At 42.2% G+C, this 14480-nt stretch overlaps 1 protein-coding gene across 1 annotated transcript in view; it reads right to left on the bottom strand.

Annotated features, from left to right (window-relative positions):
• Nucleotides 1-643: 643 nt before the first annotated feature.
• PTCHD1 (patched domain containing 1) overlaps nt 644-14480 on the bottom strand; it is a 49850-nt gene continuing 36013 nt past the window's right edge. The window contains exons 2-3 of the mRNA XM_036840220.1: nt 13576-14236; nt 644-2424 (exon numbers count right to left, since the gene is read on the bottom strand). Of these exons, the coding sequence (XP_036696115.1) occupies nt 770-2424; nt 13576-14236 (2316 nt within the window). The 3' untranslated portion in view covers nt 644-769. The remainder of the gene's footprint in view (nt 2425-13575; nt 14237-14480) is intronic.

Raw genomic sequence — 14480 nt, 5'->3', positions numbered from 1 at the left:
CTAAATAGAATCACCTTAACTCTGCATTGCTGGAGCTGTCATTGGTTTAAAGGTATATTAATCAAACCATACCAGTGTTAAAAGTATATTGATGGTGGGTGGGTGGGGCGTATGATAAATTCATTCTGGACAACAAAACTGCCTCACATGGGTGAGTTTAGAGGCGACTCAGTTTCAGCCCATGGGTGATGGCCACCCCACCATGTGTCCGTTTCTGAGGTTCTGGCTTGCTTTTGGTGGCCAGAACTTTCACAAACATCTCATTGGGGTGTTGGGGAGCTAGATGAGATGGCAAAAACCTTAGACCTTAAACCACAGACCCTGCTTGGAGCTACCGCTCTGCAGAAGTTCTGGAAGCTTTATTGTTTGAGCAATGCTCAAAGCTATTTCCGCCTTGGCAGCTGACCTTTCAATCAGAAGGTTTTTGTCACAATACCAGCAACATCTGCAGTGTGAATAAAAGAGGATTCTGCTTGCTAATAAGCTTTTGCTTATTTGATCTTAGTTTAAGAGACTATGAGTCTCCTAGGGTGTGTGTGTGTGTGTGTGTGTGTGTGTGTGTGTGTGTGTAAATTTTCTCTGATGACAACCTTTTGTTTTAAAGATTGAAAATATGCAATGCCCATTTCCCCACCTTGTCCTTTACTTTTTTTGGCAATGCCTATTTCTTATTCTTAAAAACCAAAGAACAACTTTCAATTTGTTTCCATTAACATCATCCCTTTGCTCTTGATAAGACCTAGGGTGAAAATATAACAAGCAGACACTATCACACTGTTGTAATTTGGTCAACCACTCTGGTACTATCGATATCCACCATTTCTACACACTCAATTTCCTCCCGATTTTCAGGGTTTTTCTTCTCTTTCCTTTTTTTCTTAGAGGGTGGCAGGAAAGTCAGTATCACAGGTAAAATGGCAAAGCAGTGAAAGAAGGTGACAAATGCTATTAAAAACAAGCACCTGAACAGTGTACAGGTCAGATTTGAAGGCACAGCTGCAAGAGGAATCAGACCAACAAGATAGCAGAGGTAACTCTGTAAAATAGCTACCCCATGCACTTCCAGGGCATTTTTTACCCACTTCGTTCTTGTGAAATCCTTGCCCAGAACAAAGGTGGATAATAGTGGAGCACAGTTGTCAATTGTGTAGTTAATTCCATAAATTAAGCATAGCACAGAGATGCAGTCCAGTTCTACTTTCCATAATGTCATGAAACCTATAACTCCAAACTCCACGGACACAACCGTTAGAGTGAGCCAGACATTAATCAGAGAGTCTGCCACCAGGAATGCCGAGAAGAAGAGCAGGAACAAAGCACTGATGCAGGAGTTGTGCAGGGGGGCTCCCAGAGAGGAGGCGTATCGATCCATGTACACGAAGGACGGATTGAAGACGATGAACTTCACCTTGGAGGTGACAGAAAGTCTCCTCAGGGTCTCCAGGAGATCATAGAGTTCTTCTCTGTTCGTTTCCATGGTCTTGGCCACCAAAAACATTCTGGAGGCCACTACATCAACCTCATCATTGTACTTTTTAGAGAAGATGATGTCCTCTTGAAAATGTGAAAATTGGGGGGCTTTCAGGAAGGAATTTCTCAACATGTCTGTGAAATTTTTCTTAGGCAAGCCAGTGGTCACATTGAGTTTCCGAAGGTAATTTAAATAGCTCTCAAACCAGGATATTCGCACAAACCCCTTGGTGTATTCTAGCACGTCTTCTTGGACACTAGTGTTCCAGTATTCTATAGACTCGTATATGTAAAACCCAATCACCGGACTGTAGTTGCTAAAGTACTTTTGCTGGGCAGTAGTGTACTCAATGGTTTGTGTCGCCGTTGCTACGATGTTACTAAGGTCTGACCCTTCACTGACCTGCAGATAGCCCATTAAGGCAAAGGAAATATAAATAAGGTAAAAGAGAACTACAAAAGGCTTGACATAGGTGTTGGTTATCCAGTCACAGTAATAGCGTTTGAGGAAACATACCAATAGGTGACTCTCGTAAGTGTTCACTTCCTCGCCGTCAGTTGTGTCCTCGCTGAACCTGGCCGTCAGGAGAAACCTGTACCATGCGGGCTTCTCCTGCAATGCCTCGGGCTTTGGGACTTTCCTGCAGAAGATACTATGCTGGTAATTGTTTTCTATGTAGCCAGTGAATACCAGGCTGGAACCATAAAACGAGAGTACATAGAGGTAGTTGAAGAAGATTGCGATACAGGAATTGCAGCAGAAAATCCTGGCTGCCTCAATGTTCGTGAAAGGGCTGGCCCCTATGCCAAAGGTGACCAGGTACATGGCAGTGGTGAGAGAAAAGGAGAGCATTGAGTCTGCATAGACTGCTGCAGTTCTCTCTTTAACGTGTTGGTCTTCTCTAGTTTTCCTCCAGGAGGATAACATTTCAAAAGTCCCATATAATCCATGACCTGAGGGGGCAGAAAAAGACCAGATCAAAAATTTAAAAGGCTACTCTCTCTAAAGAGGGGAAACACCTTGGTCCTGGGGAACTACTGGGTCAAAGGAAGTATAACCCGTCCTAGGGGTGACAGGTGACAGTAAATGTCACTGATTTCTCCTGTGGAGAGAGAAACTCGTGTTTCAGTGAATCATAAATGTTAAGGGATAGAGGGAAGATAGAGGAGCTAAGATCTTCATGCTTCCTTCTGGCTCAAGAAAGCTGGGTGGACTTTTGCCTATAAAAATCTGAGTAGACGTGTGCCTATATCTTTTGGGGATTATGCACATTGATAGTTTAGGGTTGTTGGTGCAGTTTGCAGAGTATTTGTTTGCCTTGGTTGGTGGAACACTCCAGAGAGGATGCCTGGCCACTCATCATTTTGCTTGTCATCCCCACAAGTCTGGCTGGAGGTCAGCACAGACGAAGGCGGTGGGCAGAGGGTTCTGAGTTAACGTCTCATCACCTCATTTAAGTTTGGCCAAGTAGAAGGCTTTAGGGAGAAAGAAGCACTGCATTTAATCTGAGCCTTCACAGGAACCTAAATCACAGCCTCTTTCTTCTTCTTCCCCAAATATCAATGCAAGAAGCAATAAATCTGCGAAACAGAGGGAAGCAAAATAAGTAGGGATAAGTTTCAGTGAACAGGAAGGATGGAAGAAGGAACAAGATTCGCATGAACTCAGTGGATAAAAATGAAAATTCAGGTTGAAGGTTTGTGGCGTGTCTCTTGTCTTCAGGGATGTTTGACCCGTTTTGGTTGTTTATGGATGGCGTCTCAAGCAGGCGGTGGCTCTGCTGGCTTCTCTGCACTCTTTGGCAGTGGCCTCTGAGGGACCGGACCAGATCAGTAACCTCCCTCCCGAACTACTTAGTGCCTTTGGCTCCTTGGTTAGTATTCCAGTAACCTTGGAACAGCACAGGTACAGTAAGAGCCCGTTTTGACTTTATTCTACTGCCTGAAACCAGATCTAGTTAAACTTCTCTCATCTTTCCTAGTTGGAGCCAGACATTTCCTGGACGGGCCTCCCCAGGTTTCCAGGCCGCTGCAACATTGAAAAGACCCACAAAGTGACCTGTTGTGGCTTTCTATCACCCCTGTCTTGGCACTGAGTTCAGCAGATCTCATGTTCTGCTTCTACGCCTTGGCATATTCAATCCCATTATTGAGGATAACAAAATCTTTACCCTGTGGTACAATAGTCTTGTTTTTAAAAATGAATTTAAAATCTCCAGCCAATCGTAATACTGAGTAAAGTGAGTCACTGTTATCTTGTGTTCAGTCATTGAGCGCTCGTCTTCCCTCGTGCCCAGGCTGGTATTTATATATTTATTGTGAAGTCTTGGCCTCAAACCCGAATGCCCATTTCATAGTCACGATATAGGCCTGTTTTCTCAGAGAGATTTGGCATTTATCTTAATTTACTAGGCACTGCTTTATAGCCACTTTTAGAGGGCAGGTCAAGACTGTCAATTTGAGAACTAGCACCGTGGCCCCTATTAAACTGGAGGCACCTAAACTCCCCAGACATGAAGTAAAAAGTGCACTCGTTGACTGGCATACTGTTGCTAATTATGTTTTAGATAGTTAATGTCTAGTGTTACTAGGGAAAACTATTTATCAAGTTTGTTGCCACTGTGTTCTCAGGAAGGACCAGCTGATCTTTGTTTAAAATAACTGATCCCTTGAAATGAGGGTAAAAAAAGTACCTCCGAGGCATCTGCATCCTGGGGAAACAATACTGACCATTTCATCTGGCGCCATGTAGAATAAGTTCTGGTGGGCAAAACACACTTCAGAGTTTCACTGAAAATGGCAAACGGAATTTTATGTGTTTTCTTGCTAGAAACAAACAAACAAAAGTTTTAAAACAGGGCTTTGGTACTGAGTCATTAAATATGGTAAGAAAATAAAGATGCATGGAGCAGGATTAGAATTACTCATATAGTAGGATTTGAATTAAATCTGTTTTGCAGTCCTTTTTTACAATTGGTGTGATGTTTTATGATGGCATTATCTGACCCTGATTCTTGTTGGAAAATACAATAAGAATCCTTTTCTTACCTTGCTGTTGGATGATCTTAGAAGCTAATTGAGGAAAGGAGTTTGAGTTAACAGAGCTATTAGGTGAAAAGAGTAAGGCATTTGAGGGTCCAGAATGAAAATAATCAAACTCAAGGAAAGGTGGAAGTAAGCTGTTCGCCTGTCTCTTGAGATCTGTTGCTGCATTTTAAATGCCTTATCCTTCTATAGTTTGACCATTTTTATTGAGTCCTGACTCCTTTTGCACATCACGTGTTCTTGGTTCTGGGGGCAGTTCCAGAGGATTCTGATTTTATTCATAGGGGCTTATGCTTCTCCTTCATTCCTCTCGCTACAGGGGTGTGCATACAGATACAGAGGCCAGAAGAGGAAGCCCTGAGAAAGAAGCTGTTTTACCTGATCACTCAGCATTTGTTGCTAGTCACTGTTGGCCTGGCCTGCAAAGGCTCCCACCGTTATTCCTGATAGGCTAGATTCTTGATTCTCAAGCCACACCCCTCTAGCAGATGCCTACACCCTAAACTCCAAATTGCAGTTGTGCACTGTCTTCAAAGAGCTCTTTGGATTTCAGGGACAACTGCTAACACCATAACTGGGCCTCCTTACTGAAGGTCAGTCAGTCAAGGGAGGGGTGAGTGCCAACATAGCTGCGGGCGCCTCCCAGGGATGAATAGCCTGGACTGCCTAGCTGGCACCAGACCTGATTCGCAGCTGGGTATTTATGTTGAAGAGGTTGATCTGTTACCCTAATGGAAAGCTGAACTGTGGAGCCCCTGTTTTCTGGCCTGGACTCAAGGGGAGACATGTTCCAAGAGCCGTAGGACATGAGGAATGCTCTGCCCCCCAAGAATGTCTGCTCTGCCCATCATCACAGCTGAACTCCCTGTGGTTTGGCCTTCAAGGGTATTCTTTTAAATGCAGCCCCCTCTGGAATAGTGTGTCTACTGAAGCAGCTTCCCTTTGGTCTGGGGAATGGGACAGAGAATGGAGATGGGGAGGGAGTGCAGAGGAAATCATAGGTAAGGAGGATCTCACAGAGACTAACTCCTTCCCAGTTTTTCCTCCAGCCAGCCCTGGTCTTTGTTTTTACATCCATTTCAGAAACTGGGCCAATGAAAACCAAGGAAAGGCAGGGAAGAAAGATTTTGGTACATTCTGTTCCTCTCCACTTTCCTCTCTCAGCAGCTGCCTCCTTTCTTTAGTGTCAACAAATAGATTTAGCCCCTGGTGACCAGAGGCCCTGCACGTAATGGGAGCCTGGGCTCATCATCCAAGGGGCAGGTCCAAGACCTGGGGCAGCCCGAGACCTGGAAGTCAAAGACTGCTGTGTGGTAGTGAGCCTGCCAGGAACTGACCAGCATCCTAGCGCGCTCCCTCTCTTACAGTCACAGTGGTTAAGGCTGATGAATTGCCAGAGGGAACTGCTAAACAATACATACTGATTCTATCAAATTCTGAAGATAAAGAAGCTTTTAAAGTATTCACTTAGTCTTTGAAAAGCACATTCAAGATGTTTGTTTCTGTTTTGATTCATCGCATGTCTGTATAGTTACATGCATATGAACACATGCCTATCAGTGTGTCAAGACGCACACACAGGTCCAAGTTCTGATTATTCATGAGTGAATGCTCTGTGGCAGCGTAGGCTTTTAGCCAGGCCCTGGGATAAGGACAGTAGAGCTCTTCACCAGTGTTCAGATACAGTTTATACCAGGAGTGCAATTTAAATTTTATTAGCGGTAGACTTTGGGATTTTCATCTAGTAAAGTCAAATACCGAAGGATTTAGGCTAATCATTTTTCTTCTTTTCCAAAGAATTTTCTAGCTTTATGTGCAGTTAACTTGCAGGCTTTGGAGGCAATGAAGAGACAAGGCAGCACAGATGATAAATAACACTAATGGTGGAAAATCCTCCAGTCACTTAGGGTGAGTCTCAGGAATACTCACAGATTAAATCTCACTCTCACCCACACTCTTTTCTGGGACCTGACCCAAGCCTTTGGGATTGTTTACAATCCACTGACGCAGGAATCGACAAGTGAATAGTTGAGAGTTAACCTAACTTTACCCAGTAGATACACTTCCGGAAAGTTGTTCATAAAGTCAGTTATATTTTAAATGTATTTAATGGCTTTGCTATCAGAGGCAGTCTGGGTGATTTGTTTATTTTTTTTTTTTTGGCCAATGAATATCACAGGCAAATCGATCTACTTTGTCCATTTGGACTTTGTAAGGCAGATTTTTCTTCAGGCCCAGATCCTCCTGCCTTCCCCAGCACACAGACCACAGCACGGAGGCTGATGCCTTTGGACGCTCCTCGCATTTTAATCCTTTAATCCTAGCAGGATTTCCTCATCCTGAGTTCCTAAAAGTAAGGAATAACTAAGAAGATGGAGGAGGTAAAATGAGATGGCTTTCAGTTTCAATGGGAAAACATTTAATATCAGGAGACAATGAAGCCATTTATAGCATGCCTGGGCAGTGCCAGATTTCATATATGGAAATAAAATGACTACATTCTTCTAGAAAATCCATGGAGTATAATGAATGCATGAGCAAAATCTGCTTAAAACATATTTTATTCTTAGGCAAGTTTCACTAAGTAGCTCATGTTTATAGAAAGCTTTTCCTTCCATGACATCCACATAAATTCATGATTTTTGTTTTTCTGAGAAGAAATTTAAAGTGTATATATGTCTGGCTTGAGTAACATCTGTTTTAAGGGAGAAGTTCATTAATTGGGTTACATTTACACTTTGCCTGTTACAAACATTTACTTTCTATGCTGAATTGTTTGGTTTATCACAGCCTGTTTTGTCTCACAGTTAAGAGTGAGAGTAAAGGTGTACTCTGTTTAAGTTAAGACAGATGCTCACATCAGGGCGAATACACACATCTTACTCTTTCTACCAGAGGCTTGTCACATTTTGGTAATTCTAATCACAGCATTGGGTTTTAATCTGAGAAATGATTTTCCTTCATTTGAGAGCTGCAAATAAGAGTCCAAGAAATGAATTGGCTAATAGCTCTTCCTTGTTTAAAGATAAAGTACTTACATACTCTGTGTGTGTGTGTACGCGCGCGCACGCACTATATAAAATCAGTGTGTACAACTGTGGCCCATAATATATGCTATGGTCATTGTGTAATATCTCTTCATATAGAAGACACATGTAACATATAAATATATGTATATGTGGCATATCTTATTCAAACACATTTTATATATTTACATATAAAATGTGTGAATATATACTATGTAATATAGAGAGAAATATATAGTATTTCTATTCAAACATTTAAACAATATATGTAATGTTATAAACACATAAAAATATATATAAACATGAACTTACTGCATAATATATCATATTACATATGATATATAATATAGGTAATGTGATATATAATATGTATTATGCACCCAGATTACACAGAGACACACACACATGTACCCACATACACACACACATGCATCCACATACACACAAGATGACTAGTAGGTTGATATGAAATTTATTTTGCTGGTGCTACACCAGTCAGTGCAGCGAAGGGGCTAGAATCCCTCCCTTAGTTTCCATCTACATTTTGGTTCTTGGCTGGTGAAGTAGCCTAGGTGAAATGCAGGGTTTCCTTGACAATGACTATGAATCTGCTGGCGTTGTGAGCTACTGTAGACCCATCTGGTCAACACTGCCGGGCCCCAGCAGTGACTTTCTGAGATGCTAATCCAAATGCAACAACAAGCTAGGTGTCTCTCCTCATGGTCTGTTTTTTTTTTTTCTTTTAACCAGCTCAGTGTCCTGATGTTGCTTCCAGCTGCCGGATCTCCATGGAATTGGCCACTCTCCTATTCCCTAGACTAGTTGAATTGGCCACTCTCCTATTCCCTAGACCAGTTGAATTGGCCACTCTCCTATTCCCTAGACTAGTTGAATTGGCCACTCTCCTATTCCCTAGACTAGTTGAATTGGCCACTCTCCTATTCCCTAGACTAGTTGAATTGGCCACTCTCCTATTCCCTAGACTAGTTGGCTAGGCCACCCAGAGGATACCCAAGAGACCTGGGTCAGAGATGAAGCACCCTTGCATTCCTCTGCCTAACTGAGCTCTGCCTTCCTGGACTGTGCCCCTAGTCCGGTTCTTGTCTTCCTTTATGGTTAAGGATAGAACAATAAAACGTGTTTGATCCATCCCCTCAAACCTATTTTTCCCCACCCACCCCTTACTGTAAGGAGTGGTGGAGCATAAGAATAAAAAGCTGAGAACTAGCCACAAAACTTGCTTACACAGCATCCTTGTAAATTAGTCCCACAGTGAGCACAGGTCATTAGAAAAAAGCTATTCAGGAAAAAACTGTGAAAAATTACTCTCTTATTTCAAATCAGATGTAAACAACAGTGGGAACAACAAAACCCCTATAAATCAATTATTTTTCTAGAAACTACTGAACCTTTTAGTGATTTATATCTACGCAGAGTATTTCCACAGCATTCTAACATACTTCTACTCCATCATGTAGATTGTCCTATTGTTGCAAATAATGGACTTCTACGATAATGTAGTAGGTTGAGCCATAAGAAATGACCACGTCTGCCATTCAAAAATGGTCAGATATTGGTACCAATTTTGTAGGTGAAAAATGGTTGAATATTGACAATTTTGTATTTTATTATTATCTGGCTGATTTTTCCCTCCCACATTTCTCATGACTTTAGAAATATACCAGAATACTCATCAGGAAAGCAAAACTTTGCAGGTTTGCTTAAGTTTAGAGCCAAGATAATTATGAGTTCCAATTTCTCCGTTAGAACGAAATTTCTTGCACAGGAACTTTTACCTCTTTATAAGCCTGAGCTCCATATACTGCATCAGATTCTAGGTGGCAGCAAATAAGAACAAATTCTCAGAGAACTGAACCTGATCTTCTGGTTTCTGCTACACACAGATAATCTTAGAATATATACCTGAACGAAGCCAAACATCCTTGCTATTAGTCTCCTCCTAGCACTTAATCACATCCTTTCTTCCTTTCCTACCCTTGAATTTGAGTGGCCTGGCTGGATAATTTAGAAGGAAGAGGGAACCCTGGATCTGACATTAGACTGTCTCAAAATCCCAAACATGTGAAAGGACTTGAAGAATATTTTTCTTGAAGAAAAGTTTTTGTCTCAACTGGTCTCTGAGGCTCTTGTATCTTAATAAATGCAAAGCAACCCTTATAAATTAGATTACCACATATAAAGTAATATCCAAAATATCTTTCACCGCAACTTCAATTCTCCCGTTTTAGCTGTACAGAAGGTACATGAAGCACCAAACCTGCCAGATGAAGAAGGAAGAAAACCTTCCTTCTGTTCCCTTCTATATTCTCCAGCATTCCATTCCTTTCCTGATTTGTGTCTGATCAGCAAAGCTGTGGAAATATTAAGCCTACAAGGAGAGCTTGCATGTACAAAATCTGTGCCAATTTCTTAAATCATACCCAACTGCAGGGCAACGTTGTAAATCCTCATCCTTTAAAGGAAATTCCATAACGGATTAACATGATGAGTGTCAGATGTTTACAAATGGCAGTTCAGGTACCTCAATACCTGGTGTTAACATAGTTTGGAAAGAAAGGATATTACTTTACGCGTAAGGGGTATGGATGAAATAAACTCCTCTCCAAATTATAACAACTAAAAAATGTCAATGAGCATTTATGATACTGTAGACCTTTAAGAATTTCAGCTCTAAATAAACTGATCTGACTCATATGGACAGGGGTTTTGGCAGAAGTGGGGTTGTCTAATATGCATGACACTGATTAAAAACATTCTAAATCCTGATGTATCTATGCTTACATCATTGCCAAAATGATTCATCTGTGTAGGATATATTCTTATTGCCAGAGATGTCACGTATCGTCTTGGCTAGAAACACACAGTCACATCCCATTATGGTGAACTCTCAGAGTTTATCCAAATTCTTTCCTATTCTGGAATTTTGTCAGGTTAATACTGCTTGACACACATGGTCTTAAAATTTTCCATTCTAAATCTACTGCCATTTTGGCATTTGGCTGGATCTGGCCTTATGTGACTGGCATCACACTGAGACTGTTTAGTTTGTTGAATTTTAAATCTATAATTGTTTACCACATTATAGACCTATTGTCGGCCAAGGAAATGTCTGGAAAGGAAAAAGAGACTTTTTCTAAGATACTTTTCCTTCTAAAGGAGGCCATATATTTTTAAAAGTTTTATTTGATAGTATATTAATATCACAGAAAATCAAGAAGTTTTGCTTAAATCTGCTTAGTTTAGAAACTGGACAAGTTTACTGACTCATAGTGCAAAACGCTTTGCACTGCATTTCTTCTTGGTCATTTGAAATATTTACTGGCATTTTAGGACTGGTCATCAAAAAACCAGAATTAAACATTGGTCCTGAATGCCACATTTATGAGCATGCTCTGGCTTATATTTCATTTTACAATCAAATCTGAGAACGAAGAGTTTATCTGAGAAATACAGAAGGGCAACTATCCTAAATCCAGACGCTGTTGGCTTTACGAGCATATTAAGCATCCATTACGCGATGCAAAGTATTTATTGCAAATGGGCCTTAGCTACTGAAATGCGTAGCTTCCTTTCATGTTGTGACTAAGTAATTTGAGATCTCTTTGAGCTGAAAATGTACAGAAAGGTTGCCTACTGACTGTCAGCAGGGAAAACTGACATCAAATCAGCGCATGTAATGTTCCTCACAAATTACAAGCAAGGGTGTGTGGAGCACTGTGGCGCTTGATCTCTTTCACGACAAATGCCAGATTTTTCTGAACTGAATTCATGTGAAGTTCACTGATACTGGGTCTCCCTTGCTAACAGCATCTTTCCATCTCTTACATCCCTCCCCACACCAGTACTACCTGCTGTATTCCTTTTTGTGTTGACTTTTACTTACAATATTTAAAACTTAAAAAAGTACAAAAATCAGTTTTAAGAAATTTTAAATATTATAATTTATTTTACTTAATAAAATTCAAGAAGTTTTGAATATTTAATTTCATTTTACTTATAGTGAAATTGATTTTTTAGTGAAATTAATTTGAAGAAGTTTTGAATATTACTGTTTAGTTTTACTTAAAAATTAATTTTAAGGACCTCTAAATATTGTAATTTTGTTTTATGAATGCAGTTCGTTTTCAGGAAGTTTTAAATATTGTATCATTCTTTGAGCTTACTGGTAACTACTTAAGAGTGTCATAAAACCAGGAATGATAGTCCTTTTTCTAGCCCTGACATCCTTTTTTCCTCACCTTAAGAACCTGTCTCCCTTCAGTTTCCCATAAACCCTTATCCCCGTTTATCTTCCTCCCACAAAAACAATCACAGCAAAAAAAAAAAAAAACACTGTATTTTTAAAATGAAAAGCTAAAAAACAAACAAACAAAAAAACCCCCCAAGCATCTGACTAATCATGAGCAGAACATTTTAACTGAAATCTTGACTCAAGCCTCCGTGGAAGCTCCTCATGACCAGTCCTTACTCACGCTTCAAGGAACCGCCCTGTATTCCACAACTGACCCACATTGTCTTGGGGTTACTTAAAGAGGCAAGTGATGCTGCCGTCTTAACAGACTGAGTTCAGGAGGAAGTGTAGCAGCCTCCTCCGGTGCTGAGTTCGGCAGTGATGAGTAAACCGAGCTGGTAAATTCGCAGCATGCTCAGTCTCCGCACGGTGCCCCACTTTTCCACAAAGGCTGCTAGTATGTGTTTATTGCCTGGGTCTCAATTCCCACAGGCCGCAGAGCATGGGAGGCCGCCAGCCCCGCACGTTATCATTTAACCATCATGCAGCTGAGATTTCCCGAGTAAATTCCTTTCTTCTCTACTACCCCCAAACGGGACACAAGGCATACTAATGAACTCCACCATAGTTTTTTCTCAGCCAATGAGAAATGTCACTTCATTTGCCATGTCAGTATCTGATTGCAAATGACATTTTAATTTTGCTAAAGGGATTGATGAGAAGTTGCCAAAGAAGAGGGGGAAGCTAACTGAATCCTTGGCCCACGAGAACTCTGCCATCAGGTTTGCTGGGCATGGCACCTTCAAAATCAGATGGACAGAGCAAGTGACATTATGTTATGACCACTATGGCTTTACGTTGACAATTATCTCTATCAGGAAGTTCCTGCAGCCTCCAAGAGAGAACATAGTGGGATTCTCACACTATCATTTTAAAACGTTCTCCTGAGTTCATAGCAAAGACAGGAAAAAGTTACCTTCTTATTTATGTCTCACTTGTTGCCTTCGAAGTTCTCGTACGTTTACCATATCCTTCTGTGTGATGTTCGCATCCCCTCAGTCCATCGGGTAGGGAAACCGAGGCCAGTGGACACTGTTCGTGCCCAGCCCGTGCGCCCTCCCGTTCCCCGTGCTTGAGCTCACGGAAGTCTTCTTACTCCAAATACTGGTAGCCTGAGGGATTTCTCCAGCTGCAGGAATGTGCTTGGTCTTCCCTGGGAAGTGCTGGGGAGTAATGACTCGGGGGAGAGCCCTCAGTGAATCATACATAGGGTTTCTGGGTACACTGTGCAGCTTTCAGCCTCCTCACCCCTCAAGGAGACCTCTGAGGTCTCAAAGGTCCCCAGTGGGACTAAGCCACAGGTGCCCACAGCAGTAACCTGCTGATTAACATACCCTGAATTGTCTTCCTTCCCTGTTTCATGTCCTCACTCCCATGCTGGGGTCTCAAAGTACTTGTATCTAAATCCTTGTCTCAGGGTCTGCTTCTGGGGAAGCCCAACCTAAGGCACTGGAGCACAGAGATTAATATCTGCTAAACACCACGCAGCTACTTAACGGAGAACCAGGGCTGGAACCCAGGACTTTGGACTTCCGGCACATTTACCAGATAAGGCTGCCTCTTGTGACCCAACACCACCTTATAGAACTGGCCCCAGGGCTTCTGGGCAAGAGGAGGAGGCCATAAATGAAACAGACTTGTTAGGCGGCTTCTCCTTGCCTTTTAGGAACCCAGTCACCACCACCAGAAGGAGGAAACAGAAGAACAAAGGGTAGTAATTACCTAGCATGATGAAAGGGACTCCCAGGAAGGTGGAATTGTATTTCCCACCAGTCAGATTGATGATCCCGGCCGCAGTGAGAGTGGCCAGGCTTATGGTCACCAGCCCGAGCAGGCCCAGCCAGGGTTTGCTGCGGACGCAGTCCTGCATAGAGCAGCAGAGGATGGCCATGGTGACCACCAGGATCAAGCTGGTGACCAGGTAACGTTCTGATACGCGGCTGGTCTTCTGGAAATCTTCCCTCAGTGAGGAGGACGTGTAAGGGTACATTTTGACTTTGCTGTTAGATTTCTGGAACAGTCGGACGGTGTCGCAGAAGCTGGACTCCCACCTCTCTGCCACCATGTCGTTGAGACTGTTGATTGACTGCAGGTAGTAGGTGAGCTGGACGGCCTCTGCGGATTTCACTCGGTCCTTGCTGTGCACGGTGACGCCTCCAAGCTGGTGCCCGTTGTAAACTGCCCTCCCGTCCTTTAAGTGAGTGATCGGGTACGTGATAGCAAAATTGGTCCGGTTGGTGGCCCGAGCATTCTTTAGCTCCTCCAGGACATGCACTATGTCGTCCACGATGCAAGTCTTATCGTTATTCAGGATACATATGTGAGCAAATGTGTAATTAAATCCAGGCCTTGGAACCTGGATCCTGGTCACAGCAGCATGCAACTATGGGGAAAAAAATGAGAGTCAGTGTTTATTACCAAAAATAAGACATTACTAAGTGACACTAGCTCTGTGGATTCAAACGTCTCTATTTTTTGTGGCGGAGGGGAAAGGGAGTCACTCATGCCATCTCATCTCTAAGCTAAAGAGTTCACATTAAATGTTATAACCTTACATCAGAAGTGGGTAGTAAGGATGTAAACCACAGATTTGACTAGTGGTCCTCACAGTGTGGTCCCTGGGCCAG

Source organism: Balaenoptera musculus, chromosome X, assembly GCF_009873245.2.
Source record: "Balaenoptera musculus isolate JJ_BM4_2016_0621 chromosome X, mBalMus1.pri.v3, whole genome shotgun sequence".
NCBI classification, from domain to species: Eukaryota; Metazoa; Chordata; class Mammalia; order Artiodactyla; family Balaenopteridae; genus Balaenoptera; species Balaenoptera musculus.
The sequence above is the reverse complement of the archived record's forward strand: the minus strand, read 5'-3'. Positions and strand labels throughout refer to the sequence as shown.